This window comes from Phaethon aethereus, assembly GCF_964289735.1.
Source record: "Phaethon aethereus genome assembly, chromosome: 1".
NCBI classification, from domain to species: domain Eukaryota; kingdom Metazoa; phylum Chordata; class Aves; order Phaethontiformes; family Phaethontidae; genus Phaethon; species Phaethon aethereus.
This window is the reverse complement of record NC_138575.1, coordinates 206,754,426-206,780,235: the sequence shown is the minus strand read 5'-3', so window position 1 is coordinate 206,780,235 and position 25,810 is coordinate 206,754,426. Positions and strand designations below refer to the sequence as shown.

The 25,810-nt window shown below is 38.2% G+C and overlaps 1 protein-coding gene across 1 annotated transcript in view; it reads left to right on the top strand.

Annotated features, from left to right (window-relative positions):
* DYNC2H1 (dynein cytoplasmic 2 heavy chain 1) overlaps window positions 1–25,810 on the top strand; it is a gene marked incomplete at both ends in the record, with an annotated part of 192,488 nt that overhangs the window by 136,710 nt on the left and 29,968 nt on the right. Inside the window, 3 exons of the mRNA XM_082012188.1 lie at window positions 11,604–11,720; window positions 22,727–22,936; window positions 24,207–24,296. Coding sequence (XP_081868314.1) covers window positions 11,604–11,720; window positions 22,727–22,936; window positions 24,207–24,296 — 417 coding nt within the window. The remainder of the gene's footprint in view (window positions 1–11,603; window positions 11,721–22,726; window positions 22,937–24,206; window positions 24,297–25,810) is intronic.

Sequence of the window (25,810 nt, the reverse complement as noted above, 5' to 3'; positions counted from 1 at the left end):
AAGGTAACTCTTAATTTCAGTTAAAATCTTATAAGCTAGGAGGTGTCTCATGAATTTTATTTAAGCTTTTAAGATATAATACCCATGACAAATCTGTTGATTCAGTTCTTTGACATCATATAAAGCTTGTGTGTTTTACTTCTCATGCTCAGCAAAAATCTCATCTTGCGGATCACTGCTATAAATATCAATTTGGATGTGTACAGGGCTAGAATGCACATTGTTATAGAGAGTATTTTAAAGTGTGTAGAAATGACCCGTGTCTGTATTCATACTTATTTTCATGTATTTGTACTGTGACATTTCATACTCTTCATGAATGGCAGCTGAATTATTTAAAAACTTAAAGAGTTTGTTCTATCAGAAACTCATCATACAAAAATAATATTCACACATTATATCAGGATGATTTAAATGAATTATGATATCTGAACAGTCAGGTTTACAAAGTCAGGCAAAAAGCACGTTGCCTAACTGTATACTCCACAGAAATTATACTAGTCCAGAAATCTCAGACTGAATCCATTCTTTTTATAGACGTGATTGCTTAAAGAGAAACAACAATTTATTTAATGAAATCCATTAGAAGTCAAAAGGAACAGCTCATCATACCTTAGTGTAGCTTCTAAATATAGTACTCATTTAAAGTAATTACTGTTGCTCTTCTGTCTGTGCTTGAAACTTAGAAATTTTGTAGAAAACCCCAATTATCTTTTTTATAGCTATTTTTTATTTTGTGATGAATACTTGTTGAGTTAAAATTAATAGTAAACTACTAATGGAAAACAGTGTAGGGCAATCTAGTAAGGCAAACAAAGTAAGAACCACGGTCAGGAAACATGAAGTTAATTTTGCCTCATTAAATGTAATTTCCACGATGTCATTGACTTCAGTAAAACAGCATTTTTTGCTTGGGTTCTTTTTTTTAATTTAGTTGCTGACCTGTTCTTATTTTCAGCAAGTCATTGGCTGATTCTGTTCCTCTTGCCACAATTACTTACATATCTTGTTTACTTAAATTAAAACTGCTCTCTGGCTTTCTAAAACTGTAAGTCAGATGTATGACTGTAGTACAGTTCCAGTGCTGGTTTTCACCTTGTTGGTGACAGCAACAGAGACAGCATGTGTAGGGGTGGGTGTACAAGGACACCTGCAACTCTTAGATTGCTGGATCATGCCTGAGATTATACACCAAGTCTCCACTGCTGTTATTACCCAAGTCAGCTAAAGAAAAGTTAGGGTGAGTATGTCCAGCCAATATTACAGTCATACATCTGACTACAGTGTTTCTGCTATATATAGAATAGTGGGGCTTTGGTGTGTGGTTATTTTTCAAGGTGCAATTGTAATATAATGATAGTTGTAGCTTCTTGTGTGTTCGTCAACAGACTAAATATTCTCTTTCAAAATCTAGCTCAACAGGACTCTGAGCACTGGTGCCTAATTTCATACGTACTGCTTCTCCATAATTCTAATCCTGCTACATAGAGTAATATGGGTATAATTATTGAAAACCATGCAATTTAAATTATTCTTGAACTTGTTATATTATTGCTATAGATGTCAGGAGGAACATAAATCTATTTTCTTGAAATAATTCAGCAATTTATATAACCCTTGTATCAGCTGTGCAGAGCATATAATTACTGACATTTATTGTGTCCCACATCACAAATACATGACTAATAGGCTCTAGCAGAAATTGATGAGTAGTGCCAAACTGTATTTATTATTACCCTGCAATTGAATGATCTGAGTATTTAACAAGAGTTTTTAAAATATGAGGATTATTTTGTATATACCTGTGGTGCTACACGGAAGAAATTTGCTGTGCTTTAATGGAAAATACAGCTCTTTACCATTGCAGTGAATCAATGCAGTGCTTTAAGTAGCCTTATTAATGCCCATAGGATTGGTGCTATTTATATGAGAATATATTGGTGCTTTGCATATGTGAAGTTTGTTCTCTTCTAAGAACAGGCTGCAATTTTCTGGTTTTCTTAAATTTTGTCAGGGTGTGCAATTAGCTAAGGTCAACCACCTCTTCAGCTTTCCATTTAGCATCATGTTCTCCAGGTAATATGTATCCTGGGGACCTCTACAAAGTAAACCCCTTAGTTATACTTGGGAGAAGGTGCAACTAGAATATTGGCTGGGTCAGTAGTGGGTTTGTGCTGTCCATCTGCAGCATCCTGCTGATTTTCTTTCCTCTTCCACTGAACCCCTGCTCGAGAGAGGATCTTTCTGGCTTCAAAGGTATATGATCCTCCTCTATATAAAGGAAGATAATAGGTGGTATGAATGTCTTTCCCTCATTTGCTTTGTATTTTGATTAAGAAGGCATGTATCTCTGTATTGAGTCCAGTCCTACTTCACAGCCTTACTGAGTGAAAGCACAGCTTTGAGGTGGCCTTAAGGGAACAACAAAAGAGCAAGCATAGTCCTACACTGTTTCTTACTCATCCACATGCAGTATGAACAATTTGGCTATGAATGCCATTAAAGTACCTTCATCCTAACAACCTCCATGGACCCTGTTCTTGCACAGAGGGTAAAAGGGACACAGACAGACTGAGTGAGAGAGGTTTCATTGGCAGCTCAGTCTTAGACTACTTTCACAGCCATGTGTGTAACTGCAGTCAAACTATGAGGAACAGTGTGGAAGCATGTAGTTCTGTCAGAAGGCATATCAAACTGAAACCCATTCCCTTTCTTGACACAATGAAGACATAGTGGTATTACACTGACTTACTGCTTTGCCAAGATTTACCAAAGTGACTATGTTATAACTTCATATTTTAGTTTGAGCTATAAAGTCTTAGAAAACCAGAAATATCTCCTTGAACAGAAAGGGATATATTGTTTCCTTCAGAGAAATTAAACATAGCATTTGTTTCTGTGCTAAGACTACATCCTTTTAAAACTGGTAGATGGCAGTAGAATGTCTGCTTTGACATTGTCTATAGCTTTACTGAGAGGGCTTTGTTAGGTTTTTATACAAAAATAAAAATCCTCTTATCTGTTCCATAGTCTTGAAAAAAATACAGTTATCTGACTAGAAAATCTTTTCTGTTTTGTATTCCTAGAACAGTAATCATATGTAGTTCAAAAATGATTGATCCTAGATTTTTTTTAATTCAGTGACATAGAATATCACAATATATTTTTGATTTTATTACTTTCTTCTTTTTCAAATTATAATGCTGTGTGTAAAATTTGATTTTGTTGTATGATTTGTAGGATAGATTGCTTATGAAATAAATAGAAGACTTAGATATAAGACTGTGTTTATTATATATTGTATTTGTGAAATGGCAGGTTTTGTAGCAACTGTGAATTACTGAAGGCAAGACATTTTGCTCATCTGGTGCATGAGTAAAGAACAGAAGTAGATTTTGTGTTCCTAGAAATCTTTTTTTATCTAAGTCCAGGGAAGGAAAAGTTAAAATCTTGACATATCCTCATTTTTATTTTTCCATGAGTTTTTTATTTGAATTTTCAGGTCAAACATGACTTTCTGGTAGTTCCATATACAGCCACATAGGATCATTCATTGCGTTTATTGCTTTCCATTCTATTCATTATCTCTCTTAATTTCTTTATATGTGTGGGTTTTTTACTATAATGTATTGGTCAGTATCATCACAGCATATATTCACAGAAACCCATAAAGTATGCAACAGATTAAAAAGCTGAGGTGCACAATTAATTTAATAACTAGGTAAATAAATATTGACATTTTAAGTTTGACTACCCCACCATTATTAATATATGCAATTTGTATTTTTCTGTGTTGAAATGATGATGAAAAAAAACCCCATACAGTGTAGGAATTTTCCACTAAGAAGGGAGAAAATACTCACTGGCAGTTCCTGTATGCTGTTCATAGTTAATTAGATGCACTGTTCACAAATAAATTACTCTGTTGAATTTTTTATATAAATACTGTTATAATTAGTTGACCTTACTTAAAACAGACAGCTTCTACAAAGACTCATGGTTTTGAATAATCTTCTCACCCCTCTTTAAACAGACCATTATTGGTTTTTGTTTTTATATTTTGATTACCTTTCTTTCCATCCCTCTCATGTTTTCAATGATGGTACTGTTTTCCTGCTTTATGGTAGATTTTTTCACTCTTATCATTATTCAAAGTATTTAGATGTGTATTTGGACTGGACTAGCACAACATATAAGAGCCTTTAGTGTATAATATATTAAAGAGTATGTTGTGATAACAAAGGTGAGCATTCAAAGGTTAGATATTGTAAAAGTACACTTATTTTGAGTACACTGTATTATACAACTATGATTAGATTTTCAGTTTCCTTAGTATTATAAGTACATACCTTGGTACCTTTCCAAACTAGAGTACAAAAGATATGATTCAACAGAACTAGATGTCTGCATCTGTGCTAGTTACTTCTAATCTCTCTTCGTGGTCATAGAAGTTTTGTGTTTAAGGCATGATTAATCTCATCCTAGAGGAAGTATCTGAAATTGATTATAAGTTGACCTGATGGTAATATATGTATATAGTGCAGTGAGAGGATCTGAATTCTTGAGTTTTGAAGTTAGGTTTCCAGGAAATGAAAATCCTCATTCTAATTTCCACAACATAGGTCCATCTAGCTGAGGTACCTATGTAAAGAACTTAGTTTTCCTATGTACTCAATAGGAAGGCCTTCCCAATGACAAATTAGCCCACTTAAGATCATAGAATCGTAGAAAGGTTTGGGTTGGAAGGTCCTTTCCAACCCTCCTGCCAGGGGCAGGGACACCTTCCACGTAACCAGGTTGCTTCAAAGCCCCATCCAACCTGGCCTTGAAGGCTCCCAGGGATGGGGCATCCACAGCTTCCCTGGGAAACCTGTTCCAGTGCCTCACCACCCTCATAGTGAAGAATTTCTTCCTTATATATAATCTAAATCAACACTCTTTCATTTTAAAGCCATTAACCCTTCTCCTATCACTACATGCCCTTGTGAAAAGTCCCCCTCCAGCTTTCTTGTAGGCCCCCTGCAGGTACTGAAAGGCCACAATAAGGTCTCCCTGGAGCCTTCTCTTCTCCAGGCTGAACAACTCCAAACTCTCTCAGCCTGTCTGCATAGGACACGATCTGTCTATTGACTATGTAGGGAGGCTAATCTTTGCAATTTAAGTAGGTTTTAAGTAAGCTTTAAGTGCCTGAGTGTAGATGGGGTGAATTTGGGCTTGTCTGGTTTAAGTTTGATTTAAGTGACCGTGTACAGTGCCCTCTCACAACCCAAGACCTGTCTCCTTAAATACATATTCCTAATCATATTCTCTTTGTCAGCAGAATCAAAGTCTCCTTCTAGGTACTTATCCAGTCTGTGTGCTCATTCTTGTCCTGCCACCCTACAGAGCCATTTTTGTCTTACATATGGCCCCCAGGAATGCATTCCTGATACTCCTCTTTCTTTTAAATTCAGTTTTTCTTCCAACGCAAAACTTGTTTTTCTTGCTTGGAGGTGAAAACAGTTCCATGGCACGACTGCAAACACATCACATAACCCAGAAGACTATTGTGATACTCCTGGCAATTCTAGTAGGGAAATATATCCCACTCACGGTTTTATTCAGGTCATTCCCAGTCTTAACACATTCTTTGTCCCAATCCCTGCATTTGACTCTCTTGTTTTTACAGGACATAAACTGAAATAAGAAAGGTCTAGATTGGATATTAGGGGAAACTTCTTCATCTTTAGGACAGTAAAGCAGGGAAACAGGTCTTCCAGAGAGGTTGCGCAGTCTCTGTACTTGGGATTTTTCAAGACCAGGCCAGATAAAGTCCTGAGTGCCTGGTCTGATCTCAGAGCTAACCGTGCTTCAAGCAGGAGGTTAGACTAGAGACCTCCTGAGGTCCTTTCCAACCTGAATTATTCTATGATCCTATTAAAAAAAAAAAAAACAAACCTCCCTTTTCATTTGCATAACCAGCAGAAAAGAGACTGATCTGAGAGTCCTGAGTAAACCTTTTCTCAGGCTTTAGCTGATCTGAACTGGCATAGGCTGGTCAGCCACCACAAGAAACTTCACTGTGATCTGTGAGAATAAAATACTTATGCCATTCAAGTTGTAAAATCAAACTTTTCATCATAATTAAGCAGTAATTTGAGCTACTATTTTACAATCTCTAAATCTTTCCTAAATTTGGACAGATTTCATGGATGTAAAAAATGGCAAAAAAACCTCCATCAAATTTGCAGTCCCTTAACAAATGTTTGGAATGCTGACACAATTCAAAGATGAGGTCAACCTGAGTTTTTTGACATGACTAAAATGCGTTTTCCTCTGTTTCTTGAAGGTGAATGACTATTCTAGGCTAAAATTTTCATAAAGTATTCAGACTGAAAGAGCCACCAGCACACAAAGTTTCAGCCCAACCCATTAATTTAAAAAAAATTACAGTCAATTGAAAATGGTGTGCTGTCATGGAAACTTTAGTAGCAAGTTATGTTATCATCATACATGTTATACTTGAGAGAAGAAATGGGATGAATGGGAAATAGTTAAAGAATTTCCATGAGCATTTGTTAAAGATCATAGTATGTTACAGTACTCTAGAACACTGAGAGTTAAACTTGATTTCTTTTGATTCAATACTTTTAATTTAAATGCTTAACTTTTGATATGACATCCCAATAATTTGAGCTACTTTGATAAAATATACAAAGCAGAAACAGATACAGGTGCACTGAAAGACAAAAATTGAAATAATAGCTAGGTAGTGTATTTCCTGTTTAAATTATATTGACAAATATTGTAATTAGAAATAGACAGCTAACCCTACACACTAGAGTTAGAAAATACTTCAATGAGTTGATCTTGCAGTCATTGCTTCTCAAATTCGTTTCAGCTATACGGAGCTAAGTGTTTATACCTATGAAGGCACTTAAAATAAGAATATAGTACTTGATATTCTCAATCCCGCATATTCACAAAGCAATCATATAAACTTTTTGCAGCTTTATAGCATAGATATGATCTGGGCAAGGGTACTGAGTGCACCCTCAGTATAGTTGCAGACGACACCAAGTTGGGTGGGAGTGTTGATCTGGTTGAAGGTAGGAAGGCTCTACAGAGGGATCTGGACAGGCTGGATCAATGGGCCGAGGCCAGCTGTATAAGGTTCAACAAGGCCAAGTGCTGTATCCTGCATGTGGGTCACAACAACCCCATGCAATGCTAGAGGCTTGGGGAGGAGTGACTGGAGAGCTGCCCAGCAGAAAAGGACCTGGGGGTGCTGGCTGACAGCCGGCTGAATATGAGCCAGCAGTGTGGCCAGGTGGCCAAGGCGGCCAACAGCGTCCTGGCCTGTATCAGCAATAGTGTGGCCAGCAGGAGTAGGGAAGTGATCATGCCCCTGTATTCGGCACTGGTGAGGCACCTCAAATACTGTGTTCAATTTTGGGCCCCTCACTACAAGAAGGACATTGAGTTGCTGGAGCGTGTCCAGAGAAGGGCAACGAAGTTGATGAGAGGGCTGGAGCACAAGTCTTATGAGGAGTGGCTGAGGGAACTGGGGTTGTTTAGCCTGGAGAAGAGGAAGCTGAGAGGAGACCTCATCGCTCTCTACAACTACCTGAAAGGCGGTTGTAGCGAGGTGGGTGTTGGCCTCTTTTCCCAAGTAATTAGTCATAGAATGAGAGGAAATGGCCACAAGTTACACCAGGGGAGATTTAGATTGGATATTAGGAAAAATTTCTTCACTGAGTGGTGAAGCATTGGCACAGGCTGCCCAGGGAAGTGATTGAGTCACCATCCCTGGAGGTATTTAAAAGACATGTGGATGTGGTTCTTAAGGATGTGGTTTAGTGGTGGACTTGGCAGTGCTGGGTTATCATAGAACCATAGAATAGTTGGGTTGGAAGTAACCTTTAAAGGTCATCTAGTCCAACCCCCCTCCAGTGAGCAGGGACATCTTCAACCAGAGCAGGTTGCTCAGAGCCCTGTCCAACCTGACCTTGAATGTTGCCAGGGATGGGGCATCTACCACCTCTCTGGGCAACCTGTGACAGTATTTCACCACCCTCACTGTCAAGAATTCCTTCCTTAGGTCTAGTCTAAATCTACCCTCTTTTAGTCTAAAACCTTTACCCCTTGTCCTATCACTAAATCGCTAAAAAATCTGTTGCCATCTTTCTTATCAGCCCCCTTTAAGTACCTGCAAGAAGGTCTCCCGGAGCCTTCTCTTCTCCAGGCTGAACAACCCCAACTCTCTCAATGTGTCCTCACAGGAGAGGTGTTCCACCCCTCTGATAATTTTTGTGGCCCTCCTCTGGACCTGCTCCAACAGGTCCAACAGGCCTTTCCTGTGCTGAGGGCTCCAGAGCTGGACACAGAACTCCAGGTGGGGTCTCACCAGAGCAGAAGAGAGGGGCAGAATCCCCTCCCTCAACCTGCTGGCCTTGCTGCTTTGGATGCAGCCCAGGATATGGTTGGCCTTCCAGGTTGCGAGCGCACATTACCGGCTCATGTCCAGCTTTTTATCTGCCAGTATCCCATATCAGTCAGGCTTGGTGATCTTAAAGGTCTTTTCCAACCTAAATGATTCTATGATTCTATAATGTGCAAGCATATAGGAAGTACTGCATACTGCATCACCAGTTAAAATATATTTGATATAAACATTTTATTCTTTTGCAAATGATGGCAGGCAACTATCCAAAAAGAAATTACAAGAGCCAGAACTATAGCTAAAAGAATGGTATCTGAAAGGCACAAATGTGTGTTTATTATCTGTATTGCTTGTCAGAACATTTGCATGTGTGCAGAGTGAAAAGAAGGAAGAATAACAGGAATGATAAAGATACTATGATCAAAACATTAATCAGGGAAAATAATTTTTTGCTAAATTGAACAAGAATCTTTTCTGCTATACACAATAGCTGGAGGACACAAAGAGTTATTAGAGTTTAAAATTAAGTTATGAGAGTGAGCAGATGAAACGGTGTTTTCTGTAACAGAAGCTATACTGAGCAGTAGCTTGTATTTTCTTTTCCTTCCTTTAGCTACCAGCATACTTGCAGAATTGTTTCTTGTACGCCTTTGCATCCATTGCTAGTTTCAAACCCAGCTGAGGTTTGGCTTTCCTCACTCCATCCTAGCACAGCTGAGCAATGTCATTGTATCCCTGCTGGGTAGTCTATCCCTGTTCCCATCTTCTGTGGATTACCTTTTTACGTTTGAGATTACTAGCTTCCTCTTCATCCATATTGCTCTTCTGCCATGCTTGTTCTTTGGCTTGCTTATCATGCTTGTTTCCTGCACATCAGAAAGGACTGTTCTTTTGCTTTGACGAATTTGTTCGTGAAGATTAGCCAACATTCCTGGCCCCTTTTGCCCTCCAGGGCAGTTGCCCATTGGATCCTGCCTGGAAGATCCCTGACAAAGTTAAAATCTGCTCTCCTGAGGTCCAGGGTTATGATTCTACTACTTCTACTACTTGCCTTGTTCTCTTCTCTCAAGATTTTAAACTCCACAATCTCATGCTTGGTGCAGCCAAGGCTACCCTCAACCTTCACATCTTCTACCAGTTCTTCATTCTTTATTAGAAACAGATTCAGTAGAGCATCTCCCCTGGTTGACTAATTGATTGCCTGTATAAAGAAATTGTCTTCAACAAATTCTAGAAATCTGCATTCCTTGCATCCTGTCATATTGCCCTCACAACAGATACTGGGTCGGTTGAAGTGTCCCGTGAGCATGAAGGCCTGTGATTGTTGGGTTCCTTCAAGCTGCCAAAAGAAGACTTCCTCTACTTTCTCAATCAAGGAGTCTGTAGCACACACCTACTAAAGCACCACCCATGTTGGTCTGTCCTCCAATCTCTGCCTGTAAGCCCTCAGCTGGTTTGTAACCTGTTCCTAGGCAAAGCTCTGTTCATTCCAGATTCTCTTTTGCCTTGACTGCAACTTCTCCTTGCCTTCCATTCTGGCAGGTTACTTCAGACTAGGCAAAAGTAAGGTTTTAGTACAGTAAGATGCTTCTTCCAGATATTTATTAGGTATGCATGTAGTTCCTTTTGACAAACCAAGTTGCAGGGTTATGACTCAAGTTCTTTATTATAATAGACTATGACTTTCATCAACTAATAGCGGTTTTTAGAACGCGGAATTAATTTCACTTTTAAGAGAAATAAACATCCTATATTCATAATTTCTGAGATCTAGCATCACAGACTATGCATAATTCTCTAGGACAACAGTTTATGTTGTCATTTCTGAGGGAATTAAAGATTTTTTTCAGAATTAACATATTAAGGAAGCTTTTAAAGAAAAGAACACTATTTTAACTTAATTTAAAGTATTTTTAAACTTGTTTCTCTAAATATAGGTTTATATGTTATGCAGATAGATTTTATATATTTATACTTCATGTATATTTATCTTTTGATTTATGTCTTGTAAGACATTTAATATGAGAATAAAATTACTGTAAATATTATAGACATTAAAATAATGGTTCAGTGTAGTATCATCTTGTAGTGCTTCATAGTCCCTATCAAAGCTGATAAATAAGAAGCTGCTGTTTGCTTCAGTGAAAGAAAATTAAAAATAAAGAAAACACTACATAATAGCACATCTTTCAAGAATAGAAAATAGGTCAAAACCCAGCAGATACTTGACTTCCTGCCTCATTCTGTCCACTAATGCAAAAGTCCATTCCTTCTGAATGATTAATAATTTTTTATTACCAAGTTTAATTATTTGAAATCAAGCAAAAGAGGAGAGAATTAGTAGGTTATTCTCTAACATGTCTTGCAAAAATGCACTGTGAGAAGTCACTAAAATTTAGTTGAATACCTAAAAATACCAGGGAGTTTATATGCAGTTTAAGGGACAGACTGCAATATCACTGAAAAGTTTTAATTTTAGTATTCTTTCTTTATAAATGTATACATATATTCAATCATTTTGTGTGTGGAGTTACAAGGGTTGCTAACAGTAAAAGGCAGTTGGACCTAATGAACTGGAAGCTCCCCTTTTTTCTGAGTTTTGCAGTTATTCTTTTAATTGCTTGCTTTCTTTAAACTAATAAATTTACATTTAAATAATTTGAGGTAACATGAATATCTAAGTAAGTAAGAGATCCGTGGGAGATCAGGATTAATTGATTATAATTGTCTTGGAGTTTTGATGCCTGATGGGTACTATATGTATTTAGTAACACATTCTGGGTTTTTGTTTCTCTTTTTTTTAATTACAGAGGGAGCCTAAAGGGCTTAGTTAAAAGCAGAGCTTTAGTTTTGTCTGCAGATTTTGTGGAAAAGAGGCTTTTTAATTAATTATAAACCTCATTAGTTTTTAAATTATAGTTTAACAAAGACAATGACTGTGATAAGAAAAATATGGATTTTTTTGTTTGTTTTGGGCTTAATATGAACGAGGCTTAAGTATATTCTATATTTGCATATGGGTATTGTTTGTGGTTTGAATAAATCATGGTTAATAATTAAGTATGCAGAAAAGTATATAGTCCATAGATAAAGCGGAGAGTATTTGCTGTTGTATCACATTTTTGTACTAGAAGTTTGTTTATCCTTCTTCAAGATTTGTATTTGTATTTTCATCACTCAGGTCATTTCACAGCTTCGGATCCTGAGCCGGTCAATAACTGCTGGCTGCAAATTTGACAGAGAAATATGGTCTACTGAACTTTCTCCTGTTCTCAACCTATGGAAGAAACTTAATCAGGTAGGAAATTAGCTAATTTGAAAAGGCAACTTTTTTTTCCCTGTATCTACATTAAAAGTAAGGTCTAAGGAATTATCTTGAATATTGAAACATAAGAAGTGAAAAAGTAAATTAAATGTAGTTGAGATGGGAAGTACCATGTTACATGTAGGTAATTAGCTGTGAAGTCTTATGTGGGATAACAGGCTATCACTTTTTTCTGGAGGGGAGACCACACTCACAAGACATGACACTAACATCTTGTATGTGTTTCCAAGAAGAACACTAATATAGTTTAGATTTAAATTTAGTCTTTTCATTTCTCTAATATTCATGAGGCAATGTTTAATTATTTTAAATATTAAATTTTTTCCTGTATAATATGATATTAGCTTTAAATTGAGGTTCATTAAAATCCTTGCTGCAATGCTTGCAATATCCAGTATCCCTTCCTTTTTGTTCCATTGCTGTTCTTGGTTGGTTCGGTTTGTTGGGGTTTTTTTACATATATTGTAAAGTTTGTTTTCCAACCATTGAATTCTTGTTATGGGTGTCTATTTAGCTGTAATCTATGCGAATTCTCACTGAAATGCAGATACTATTCATGCTTTGGAAGGATTCCTCTCACCTTCTGCTAGGTGCCTACCTAGTCATTTGACTGTTATTTTTCTCCTCAGCGATAAGTAATAGATCACAAGACATTGTGGCCTAAAAGCATGTCTTGTACACAAGAACATTGCAATGATACAAACCTTTCCCGTACTCAAACAACCACATACAAAGAATTGACATGAGGTGCTGTGGTGGGTTGACCCTGGCTGGATGCCAGCTGCCCACCAAAAGCCACTCTATCACTCAACTCCTCAGCTGGACAGGGGAGAGAAAATATAATGAAAGGCTCGTGGGTTGAGATACGGACAGGGAGAGATCAGTCAGCAATTACTGTCACAGGCAAAACAGACTTGACTTGGGGATATTAATTTAATTTACTGCCAGTCAAAACCAGAGTAGGGTAATGAGAACTAAAACCAAATCTTAAAACACCTTCCTCCCACCTCTCCCTTTTCTCGGGCTCTACTTCACTGCTGATTTTCTCTACCTTCTCCCCTCCCCGAGCAGTGCAGGGGGGTGGGGAATGGGGGTTGTGGTCAGTTCATCACATGTTGTCTCTGCCGCTCCTTCTTCCTCAGGGGGAGGACTCCTCACACCCTTCCCCTGCTCCAGCGTGGGGTCCCTCCCACGGGAGACAGTCCTCCATGAACTTCTCCAATATGAGTTTCCCACAGGCTTCAGTTCTTCACGAACTGCTCCAGCCTGGTTCCCTCCATGGGTGCCATCCTTCAGGAACAGGCTGCTCCAGCCTGGGTCCCCCGCAGGGTCACAAGTCCTGTCAGCAAAACTGCTTCAGCCTGGGCTTCTCTCTCCACGGGGCCACAGGTCCTGCCAGGAGCCTGCTCCAGCGTGGGCTTCCCACAGGGTCACAGTCTCCTTTGGGCATCCACTTCTGGCCTGGCCAGGGGTCCTGGGGTCCTCCCTGGGCTGCAGGTGGAGATCTGCTTCATCATGGAACTCCATGGCTGCAGACTCCATGGTCTTCCCCAGGGGCTGCAGGGGAATCTCTGCTCCAGCATCTCATGCTCCTCCTTCTTCACTGACCTTGGTGTCTGCAGATTTGTTTCTCTCACATGAAGCTGAAGCCACACAGTCACCACTGGTGGCTATGATTCTTGATGGTCTTAGTCACTCAGGTGGAAGTAATCAAGCCTGAGGGATCTTTGACAACAGAAGCTGAACCTGACCCAGACCTTGTCTTTCTTCTCTACTGCTGCCCTCAAATCTGAGATCTCCTTTCATATGAATTTTCAGACCTTTACCTCTGTTCCCTGAAGTATACGTTGGGTGATGCTTAGGTGGGGTTACTTTTCAGACTGTAGCAGGTACCTTATTGTGTCACTTGGCTGTTTTTCTTTCCTGCTTAATTGTGTCTTCTTGTCTGAAAGGAAAAGCAGTCTATGTCTATCCAGTTCTTAATGTTGCCCTTCATCAATGACCCGTAGGTGACCATCAGCTGCTTGTTCATAGTTCTTGGACCTTTCTTTTCAACCTGTGCTCATACTTTCAAGACATTTGCTATTATCCAATGCTTCAACTTCACATCATAACAGGAGACACCTGGTACTGAATTGAACTTCAGACAGCAAGCTCTTTTAGCAAGTTGATAAGTCTAGAAGGCCAGTATTGGGGCCTTGCACAGTTAGCCTAAGACCTAGTTAGTGTGGCCTGTTCCTAGCAAGAGAAATTTTTTTTTTTTACAGGACCATTGGGTAAAAAAAATTATATATTGTTTGCTGTGCTTACTGTATTATGTTTGAGTTCAAAAAAAGCTAATATTAATTAAATCTTGTGCTTAGCATGTAGTACTTCTGTGATGCAGGAGGCCTCTGTTTTAGCTACAAACCCAATCTGTTCACTAGGGATTAGCATCAACCTGACTGATTTATGATGTCTGAGTAATCTCTGGCTAATCCCTTACTACTGACCATCCTACCATTCTTCAGTTTTCTGCTGTGAGCTACCCTGTAGCTTGTCTGGTTCAGAGAACTGAGCAGCCAGTTTCTTTCTGACTTTTGGATTTGTTGATTTGAAAATAGCTGTTTTTTACCACACTGTATCTGAGAACTTTCTTTAGAGATGTAAAATGCTCTCTTTGATCGACACTGTCATAAGTGCTCAGTTTGATTTCCTGAAAATTAGTCTTCTAGAACTATTTAAGAAACCGTCAACTATTCATGGCCTGGCAGGTGTTACACAGAATCTGCAGGAGACCTGTGGGAGTAGCATCTAGAGGCAGAATGAGATATCTCAGATGTCACTAGATACCTGCCTGAATCAAGCCTGTGGTGCCTATCTATTCTTCTGCTTAATTTTAAATTCAGGAAAATTAATTATGCAGTATTTCTGTGTTCTCTCCTCTCCCAATATTTGTAGACTTAACATATGCATCTGTGTTTGACCTACATTTCTACTGCTCATAATACCTTAAAAAAAAAAAAAAGACTCCTGTATTATCTTGCACTTTCTTTGATTTTCTAACATTTTTATGCTGCTAGCATAAAAAGAAGATCTCCTTTAGAATAGGATGGCCTCTGACCTTGTCTAGGGTTTTTTAGGGGGACATTTGCTTTGTTTCAAAAAATTTAAATAATAACATCCTTTACCAAAATTAGTTTTCATAGTCTGTTCAACCAGTCCTTGCTTTAAGCTTTGAAAAAGTCTAGGCATCTTTAAAAATTCCACATACATGGCATACAGTTCTACAATCTAATTCTTTATTGATAGCTCAATGAAGGCATCATGTTTGTTTTCAGAAGTTTTAAATAAAGACCTGGGAATTGGAATGCAGAGAATAGTTGAATTACTGCTTAAGTTAATAACCATACTTTATTTTATTTATGCATGAATGGGCACAGAATATGACCTAAAATTATTTCCCATGTATGAATAAGTAAAATTACAAAAAATATCTATTCCTGAAGTCTGTAAAAAAAATTTTCCCCTCTATTTTGGAAGCATTTACATTTAGCTGCAGACTCTTTATTATAGAATCATAGAGTCATAGAATGGTTTAGTTTGGAAGGGATCTATAAAGATACCTAATCCAACCCCCTGCCATGGGCAGAGACATCTTCACTAGATCAGGTTGCTCAAAGCCCTGTCCAGCCTGACCTTGCACAATTCCAGGGATGGGGCATCTAAAACTTTTCTGGACAACCTGTCACAGTGTCTCACCACCCTCATCGTAAAAAATTTCTTACTTATATCCAGTCTAAATCTACCCTCTCTCAGTTTAAAACCATTGCCCCTTGTCCTGTCACTACAGGCACTGCTAAAAAGTCTGTCCCCATATGTCTTATAAGCCTCTTATACATATTGAAAGGCTGCAATAAGGTCTCCCCAGAGCCTTCTCCAGGCTGAAGAACCCCCACTCTCTCAGTCTTCCTTTATATGAAAGATGTTCCATCCTTCTGATCATTTTGGCGGCCCTCCTCTGGACCATTTGGGACACAGGACTCCAAGTGAGGCCTCATAAAAGCAGAGCAGAGGGGCAGAATCACCTCCCTCAACCTGCTGGCCACGTTTCTTTTTATGCAACCCAGGAAACAGTTGGCCTTCTGGGCTGCGAGTGCACATTGCCGTTTCATGTCCAGCTTTTCATCCACCAGGACCCCCAAGTCCTTCTTGGCAGGGCTGCTCTCCATCCCTTCCTCCCCCAGCCTGTACTGATACCGGGGGTTGCCCCAACCCAGGTGCAGGACCCTGCCCTTGGCCTTGCTGAATTTCATGAGGTGGTTGTTGTTGTTACTATTTTCTTTTATCTATTGGATACAGATAGTAGTAAAGTGGAGGCAGATGGGGTAGATGCTGACAATACCTTCCATTTTATTTACAAGAAGCAAATATTAGTCTTCCACCTGTCAAATGTACTTATCACTAAGAGCACTTGGAAATAATGGTCTGTTTCAAATTACTGAAACTCAGGAAGCATCCAGTATAGATCTGAATTGAATCTTACTAATCTATTTATAAATTCAAAGCAGTTTTTAAAATCAGCTACTTTTTATTCCAGGGGCAAAAAACACTCAGATGCTTGTTAATACATAGACAAAGATTAAGTATGGTTTTAAACATTTTTATTCCAGGGCTGAGTATGTAAATCAAGGATTAACTCAAAAAGGATTATCTTACAAATACCTTGAAAATAGTTATTGTACATCTAAGTACTGATGGTTCTGAAGGATAACAAATTTTACCACTTGACATACTGGAATAATTGATCATAATCTTTAAGTGTGGACATATTTTTATCAATACACTCTTTACCGCATGGTAATCACTTTTGTATTCTGTAATCTAGTGTCCAAGTTTAGATAAAATAATTGACAGCAGGTGACTGAGTATTTCTCTGGACTGCATATCAGCATTTCATTCTACAAAAATCAGTCTAAATAATTTATATTATAAAATACAGCTAAATTGATAGAATGTCTATAGAATTTATGTCATCAGTGAATTTCAGAAATAAGTGGTAAAACAAAAATTTTACCTAATACTGGCTAGCATTTCACAAATCTGCAGATAGACTATTTAGCTTCTTAGTGATGTGCTCACTGAAGAATTATACCACATTAAAATGTATAAAATAATATTTATATTTTTTCATGAGTGCAAATTTTAGTCTCTCAATCAATAGGATTGAGTGCAGCTAACAGAGGCAGCAAAAGGCATGCAGCAGTTGTCACGACAGTTTGTGCAGAACAGCGTACAGAAGACCGGCAACTTTTCTCAGTAGAGGATACACCTTCTCAGCAATGGTAGTGTGATGCCACAGGGCACGGTCCCCAGCTGCTGTTGGAGCAATGGACCCTCTAAGATGAGAATTTTGACTCAGACAGAGCTCCAGAAGGAGGATGCAGCTCTGCAGATCCTGAGCTGTAGGCCTGATGGCCTCTTTCTGAGGCTGGGACAGCAAGAGATGGTCTTCTAACGTGCAGGAGACCTGTGCTTGATGGATCTGTGTCATCAAATTAAGGAGCTGTGAGAGGAGGTCAGTGGACTTTGCAGCATCAGAAATAGATCAGCTGGATCTTTTTTGAGATGCTGCAGCTTGAAGAGCCAAGCCCCCAACTCTCCTGAAGGGGAGTCTGTGTCTATTGGGATAGGAGATGAAGACTTACAGGATGGCAAAAGCCAGAAGCTTGTGACTTCTGGCACCAGGGGGAAGGCTTCTGCTCTATTTCAAGATTTGCACTTACAGAACAGATTTAATGCTTTCATAGCTGACAAGAGGCTAGGAGCTCTGTCCAAAGAAGCTCCTAAGCCAACTAAACCTGATCCACACAGGAAGAAGTGGTAAGGAATAGTAGTGGGCAATGTCTTGCTGTGGGGAGAAGGATGCTCCCATTTTTTGACCTGATCTGTTGTCTAGGAAGGTTTGCTGCTTGCCAGGGCCTCAGATCCAGGACACTGTGGAAAGACTGCTGAGGCTTGTCTGGCCCTCAGACTGTTATCCCTTGATGCTTTTCCACATAGGCACCAGTCATAATGCCAGGGGTAATGTGGAGCATATGAAACATGACTACATGGGTCTGGGGGTGATGGTTAATGTCATGGAGGCCTAGGTGTTGAATTAAGGTGAAGGACAGGAGGAGGAGTGGACAGATCCTACAACTGGTTGCACAGCTGGTGTCAGCAACAGGGATTTGGTTTATTTGACCATTTTTTGATCCACTTTTTGAGGATTGATGGTTACCTGCTCGAAAGTGAAAGGGTCCACCTGACTATGTGCAGCCAACAGTCTGGCCAACTTGGTGAGGAGAGTTTTAAAATAGATGTTGCAATGTAGGGAGAGGATGATCAAAAATTATGTGAGGATGTAGTTGACCAAGCTTGCAGGCAAACTATGTCTGTAAACATCATCATCAAAAAAATCAACAAAACAGAGCTGAAGGGGGACCATCCTAAGTGTGTCCATATAAACAAAGTGCCTACCTGACAGAATTATGAGGAAAACTCTCATACCCCTTCTGGGAAATCACCATGATGAGGTGCTACTCTGATGTGCCTGTATGTTAATGGGTGCAGCATGGGGAACAAAGAAGAGGAATTAGAGATTTGCATGCAGTGGCAGAGTTAGGATCTCATAGGGGTCACGGGGACATGGTGGGATAGCTCACACGTGTATTGCTGCTATGGATGAATATAGGTTCTCTTGGAAGGAAAAGCTGGCAAGGTGAGGATGGGGAGTTACCCTTTTTGTGAGAGACCAGTGGGAATCCATGGAGCTCTACCTAGAGATGCACTACGTGCCAGTTGAGAGTTTGTGAATTAGGATTAGAAGTCAACACTATGGTGAGTGTCTTCTACAGGCCACCTGGTCAGAAAGAAGTAGATAAGACCTTTTTCACCCATCTCGAAGAAGGCTGGTCTTTGTGGACGGATTTACCCACCCTAATACCTGCTGGAAGGACAGGGTGGAAAGGCACAAGGAATCTAAAAGTTTTCTGTAGTGCGTTGATAACAAATTCCCAACTCAGGTGATGGAGGAACCCATAAGGGGAAGTACTCTGCAGGACCTCATGCTTGCCAAGAAGGAAGAACTTATTGAGGATGTGAAGGGTGGGGGCAGCTTTGGTTACAGTGGCCATGAGATGGTGGACCTCAGGATCATGAGAGGAGAGAAACAAGCAAAAAGCAGGATGACAGCTCTAGATTTCAGGAAAGTAGACTTCAGCCAATTCAGGGACCTGCTTGAAAGAATCCCATGGGACACCGTCCTGGAGAGCAGTCCTGGAGAGCTGGTTGCTTTTCAAGGATCTTTTTTTCTCTTCTAAAATCAGTGGTCAATCTCAAAATGCAGGAAGTCAAGTAGTGGCAGCAGGAGGCCTGCATAGATGAGCAAGGAGCTCCTGGCAAAACTCAAATATAAAAAAAACAGTGAAGAGAAGGAAGCAGGGACAACTGATGTGGGAGGAATACAGAGACACTGAGCATGCAGGGATGGGGTTAGGGAAGCCAGGGCACATCTGGAGTTGAATCTGGTGAGGGATGCGAAGGGCCATACTGGTGTACTGGGTCTGGCTGGGATAGAGTTAACTTTCCTCATAGCAGCTGATATAGTGCTGGGCTTTGCACTTGTGGCTAGAACTGTGTTGATAATACACCACTGTTTTGGCTGTTACTGAGCAGTGCTTACACAGCATCAAGTCCCCCCAACCTCCCACCCACCGAAAAGCTGGTAGACTAGGGGTAGGAAAAAGATTGGGAGGGGACATAACTGGGACAGCTGACCCAAACTGATTGAAGGGGTATTGCATACCATGTGACATCACGCTCAGCGATAATATCTAAGAGAAGGTGGTGAGGCGGGAGGCATTTGTTATTAAGGTGCTTGTCTTCCAAAGCACCCGCTATGCATAGAGGCCTGCTTCCGTGGAAGTTGCTGGGCATTGCCTGCTAATAGGAAGTAGAAAATAAATCTCCTTTGGTTTTGCTTTGCTTCCTCATACAGCCTTTGGGGTTTTGTTGTTTTTTTGTTTGTTTTTTTTTTTTTTTCATTAAACTGCCTTTATCTTGACCAACAAGATTTTTCATCTTATTCTCTCCCCCTGTCCCACTGAGGAGGGGAGTGGTAGAGTGGCTCCATAGGCACGTGGCATGCAGCCAAGGTTAACCCACCACAACTGGGTATGTCTGGGATGGAATTAACTTTCCAGCCTATAAGGTAGCAGCAGGTGTGCTGCTGTTAACTGATTAGAAGGGCAACAAAAATGGTTTTTATAGGTACATCAGCAACAAAATGAAGATTAGGAAAAATGTAGGCCCACTACTGAATGGAAATGAGGACTTGGCCACAAAGGAAAAGGAGAAGGCTGAATTACTAAATGCCTTCTTTGCCTCTGTTGACTGGTAAGTCTGGCCTTCACCAACCCCAGGTCCCTCAAAGCAGTGTGAAAATACAGAGCGAGGAAGACTTACCCTTGGTAGGAGAGGATCAGGTTAGGGAACTTTTAAAATTGCTTCAAAATTATTTTTCTGAATATATACATCACAAGTCATACGTGTTCTGTCATGATGTGTGATGATGCCTTATCTTTTGTTGTGTTTGTAAATTGAAGGCTAACTAATTATTTTCATAAATTTGCATGATGCTGTAAGACAATTGCAAAAGTGGTTTTGAAAATTAGTGGGTGGTTGCTCTTTTATCTAAAACATTAGGAACCTCAGCTTGAACAAGAGAACAATTTTTTTTCACCAAGGAGAATCAGTGAAGCAGAAATATAGGGTCATTCTTTCTCATATTTTCAGCAATGAAAAATTTGTGTAATAAACAGTGAGAAGCTAGTATCTAAAAGAATAGGCAGCAAGACTCGAAGGAGGAGGCAGAATAGGTACGTCAGAAGGCCAATGGAGGTTTCTAAACCACTTTCACCAAAATTGAATTTTGAACCAAATGCAGAACTAGTGGAGGTATATGAGTTTATTTTCATTATATTTGTAACATTTCTGAAGGAGCAATTTTTAGAACATATTGGAGTTGAAAAAGCTTGAGTTTAGGAAGGTAATAAAGAAAAGCTCTGGAGCAGCTTAGGTGAGACTATATGAAGTCTTATATTGTACTGAGATAGTAACAAGTGCAGAAGTGAAAGAGAGAAAATGATCAAAGTCTCAAAATACACCTAATTTAATATTGGAAGCATATCATAGTATTTATTGTTAAAGATTAGAGCTTCTCTTTAGTTTCTTATGATTAGGAAAAGCACTTGGTACTTCAGCAGTTCTTCATCTTAATTCCCAAGCAGGTCGTGAGGATCTTTCTAAAACTGATGTGAGTTATATACATAATGGATTTTAAGGGAATGTAATAGAACATTAAATGTATAAGCTGATATCGGTATTCATGTTTCATTTTCCCATAAAAATGACAGATGGGTTGTTTTAACAAATTCTCAGGAGAAAGCATTAAAAAGAGTGATGAAATGAATATGCAATTCATAGGAGACTGTTATGTAAAGGACCATATTGAGGAACTTAGAGGTCTTCTCTTTCAGTAAGTTTTTAGTGAATTAAGATAGCATATGTGAAAGACTGAGCAAAGCCTGCAAATTGCAATGTCTTTGTTCTTCCTTTTTTGTGCAGTTAAATACTCCAATAAGAAATTATCAACTAGCTTATGCTAGTTTTACATTACATTTTATATATACTCAACAAACTATGGTCTCAGAAAAATTGAAGTGAAACCAGTACAGTGATTTCAGGATGCATGCAAAGACAAAATAAACACCATAAAATTTCTAAATACTGTTTGTTTCTTACACTTTGAATAGTAAGTAAGTTTATGTATACCTTTTTAATAATGTGGGAGGGAAGTTCTTATCCTTCATTTTTCCGTCAGTCGTAAACGAAAGTATCTGTGTTACTCTTTCACTGAGCTTTTCTCATATTTTTGCTTGGTAGTTGAGTGCAGTATGAGCTTGAAATGAAAAACACGTGAAAGTTCTGACAAACTTACAGTGCCTGGAAATTATTACAGAGGCAGACATCCTGTGTGTTCTGGAAAGCAAGATGCCATGTGACATTTCAGAAGCTTATTAAACCTGAAAAAAAAAATCAAAACTACTTGTTATTTTAAGAAGAGATACTTCAGAGAAAGTAAAATCTGATTTTACCTTTAATAAATTACTAGAAATTGAAATAGCAAAGCATTTTTTCCCAAAGTCTAGGGTTTTGTTTTTGCATTTGTGCCTTACACAATTTTCCAATAAAGGTTTAAATTCCATAACTGGAATTCACTGCAGCATCTTGTCATATGTCAGGTTGGCAGTTTCAGAACACATGCTAAAATATATTCATGTAATAAGCTGCATGTGAATTAAGATTTGCAAAATGATACTATCTCTTGAAGTTACTGAATGAATTTGGTTTTTCAGTGGCTGTAATGGAATGGAAGTAATAAAAATGTCAACGTGATAGCAGCAGTACCTCTCAGAGTCTGAATTACTTAGGATTTATACATATTCCATTTAGATTGTATTTATTATTTATTTGTATTTCATTTACTTCCAGGTGGAACTAGTCTTATCAAAGCAAGAGCTATATCTGGCAGCATGGTTTTTAGTACCCAATACAACCTTGTTATGCTGAGTACTCTACTGCCTTTCATATTGACACATTAACACAAATACTAAAAGCACTAATTCAGCTAAGTGAAGATTTTTCAGAAATGCCAGTACTTTTGAAGTAATTGGGTAGGCAGAGTTGTCTCAGAAGTGTGGTGTCTTTATTGAATATCTTATGGACAATAATGAAAATATCATTATAATTTTAATCCAGTGTCAGAAAAGAGGGAGTATATGAATTAATTCAAAGCTAACAAGGTCATATGAAGTATTACGAATTAAACAAATAATTTGTTATATAACATAATAGTGTCCCTGTTTATTAACTGGACATCACTTGTTCTTTTTTAGAATTCTAACCTCATTCATCAAAAGGTTTCTCCTCCTGTGGAGCAACAAAGATCTCCAATTTTGTCATTCATTACTCTGGAACAATACAATGCCATTCGTCTTGTGCAGAGTGTCCATCAGTCACTTGCTTCTTTAAGTAAGGTCATCAGAGGTACCTCATTACTGAGTTCTGAAGTACAAAGACTAGCAAGTGCACTGCTAAATCAGAAGGTAAGTCATTTAGTCATGAATTTACATTATAAGCAATGAAGAAAACATAGGAAACAACAAAATTCTGATACATGTTTTTATGTCACCATTTGCTCTAAGTTCTTTTATTGATAGAAACTCTAAAATGGAGTTCTTTTATTGATAGTGACTGTAAAACAGAACCATGTTTTTTCTGGAATGAAAACCCAGAAAAATGTTGCTTCAAGTACTTGCAGAAGCTTCTGAGTATATTATACTTTTATCAAGCTTTCTCTTAAGGACAAATCCAATAATACTAGAAGTCATGGAATACTATTTCCATTTCAAATACCAAATCATGCTAGATAAGTCACATGTGTTAGCTGGTAGAACATGTAAATGTGTCCCTCTTCATTTTTACAGTTTCTTAAAATTTAAGTTTTACTGCAGTTGTAATCACAATTCGCTCTCTGCATTTATTCAGTATGGATTATTGCTATATCACACCAGACAAGCTGTGCCTATCATATCAACACATTATCTCACCCTGTATTTTTGATATGCAACTGTAAATGTTAAACAGTATAAACTGTTTATTCTGCTCAGCATCTTCAGTATTGTGAATTATTCCCCAGGTAATGATTTACATCAATTCTCTTTTACATAAGTAGGAGAATCTTGCAGATTCAATTTCAGTGTGCTTTACAGATTCCTGTGGAGTAGGTACAATTAGTGTTTTCATCATTATTTTATAAGGAAGAAATCTAACCCAGGATATTTTAAGCCTTTCTTTTTGAAGTCACTGAGAAATTTGTATGGGGAGATCTTGCAGGATTTTATTCTCAAGTGTTGTTCTACAGAGACATTAAGACGATGACAAAATAATCACGTAGAGGAATTATACCAGATTCACTTCACCACAGACCCACACAACTACATGTTAAAGTCTGAGGAGGCAGTCAACAAAGGAGTGGGAACCTGTGTCTGCAGGTGAAAGATGGCTTTCCAAGAAAAAATCAATTTATGCCTTTTTGAAATGTTTGTGGAACCTACCGATGTTTCCTTATTGAATAGCAGATGTTCTAAGTTTTCCATCAGCGCTGTATCTCTGTGGGCCACATAAAGAATTAGCAGGAATATGACCTTCCTATTAGTGGTTGTATGCTTTGATCATTATATTACTTGTATTGCCTTCTTTCTTTGTAGATCTATTTGATCTCCAGATTATTTAATTTCATTCAAATTGCTATCTTAAAATGTAATGATGATGGTTTTGAAATGGATACTTTCAGTAAATATATTTTTATTTCAGTGTCCTGTCACATGGCAAAGCAAATGGGAAGGTCCAGAAGATCCTTTACAGTATCTTAGAAGTCTTGTAGCTCGAGCACTTGCTATACAGGTAATTTTAAAAGAGTTTTTTAAAAAAGTTTTACCTCCATACACTGGTGTTCAGTGACATGGTATATTATGTGAATTGCACTACAGTAGGCCTTTCCAAACTCAAGTCCCAAAGAGTTTTAGATGTGTGAAAAGGCACGTAAACATTTAAAGATAGAATAGATAGAAATGTGAGGACAGTAGACTGAGCAATTTGAAGTCAGTAACTTTAAATACAGTAATGTTAGTTATTTCATGGTAGATTTACATCTTAGATTTTAGTCGTCTTTCTGATGAACTGGTGGGAAAAAAAGGTAGATTTACTCAGATGAATCTTTACATGTAAATCAAGACATACTCTTTAATCTCATAGAGACATACCTGTAAAGAGATAAAGTAAAGCAATTCTAATAGACATAATGTAGAAATTCATAGAAGACTAGTCTTTGAAGCAAATAAAGAAAACATCTGCATTCTCCAGTTTTACAAGGGGCTGTAATAGAAGGTGCAGAGTCTGACAACAATTCTGTCAATTTACAGTCTGACAGTGAAGAAGGTAATTTTTAGTTAGGGTAAATCTGTCTATACTTTGATTGACAGAAGATGTATATTTAAGATAATAGGCAGACAAATAAAAAAGTCATTTATCTAAATTAATTAGTATTTAAGGAAACAGATTTGATCATGTTGGATACATAGAGAGGAAACTGAGAGAACCTTCCAGAGAAGAAAGGTTCCTTTAGGAGGGACAGATCTTGTATTACATCCAGGCAATAAATAGAAAGCTGCTGGTTTTGACCTTGATTTTTTTGGCTAATGCTTAATTTTTCTTTATACTTTAATTCACAAAAAGGATCAAATTATAAACGAAGTGTAAATATATATAGTAACAAGTGATAATGCATGTTCAGATGTTATTTGGTCATACAACTAGGATTGAACTTAGTGCTTTCTGTCTTTTGTCTATTATAGTCATTATTACTGAAAAAGCATCATTTGTGGCTGAGTCAGCAGTGTTTGTAATCCTCAGGAGCACCTTGCAGTTTGTGACCTCTGCCTTTATTTGGCTGCAACCAAAATACATGCAATTTTCCTTACTTACATGATTTTTTTTTTTTAAATGGAAGCCTGAGATTAGAGTTCAAACTCCCATAGAAAGTGGAGATAATGTGGCAGAGTGTAACAGGATGAAATTAGTGTTAATTAATAATAGAAGATTTTCAACCAAGGATATTCAGAATTTTAATTTCCATATATTACTTCAGTCAACTATTGACAAATGTGCTGCATTATTTTACTATGACAGTAATCTTCCTTCTCATTATTCAAACTGCTGACAAAATTGTACATTTGGATTACTCATTTTTATGAAAGTTTTAAACAGTTATTTCCTGTAAGAGAGGGACAGATTATTAAGGCAGAGCTTTACAGTAGATATTTAACTGTATCCATAAACAGTAAAATGTATTAATTTTTTTGTTAGTGACAATAGAAAGTAGCGACAGATGACCAGATACTGGTTCTTATATTTTTATG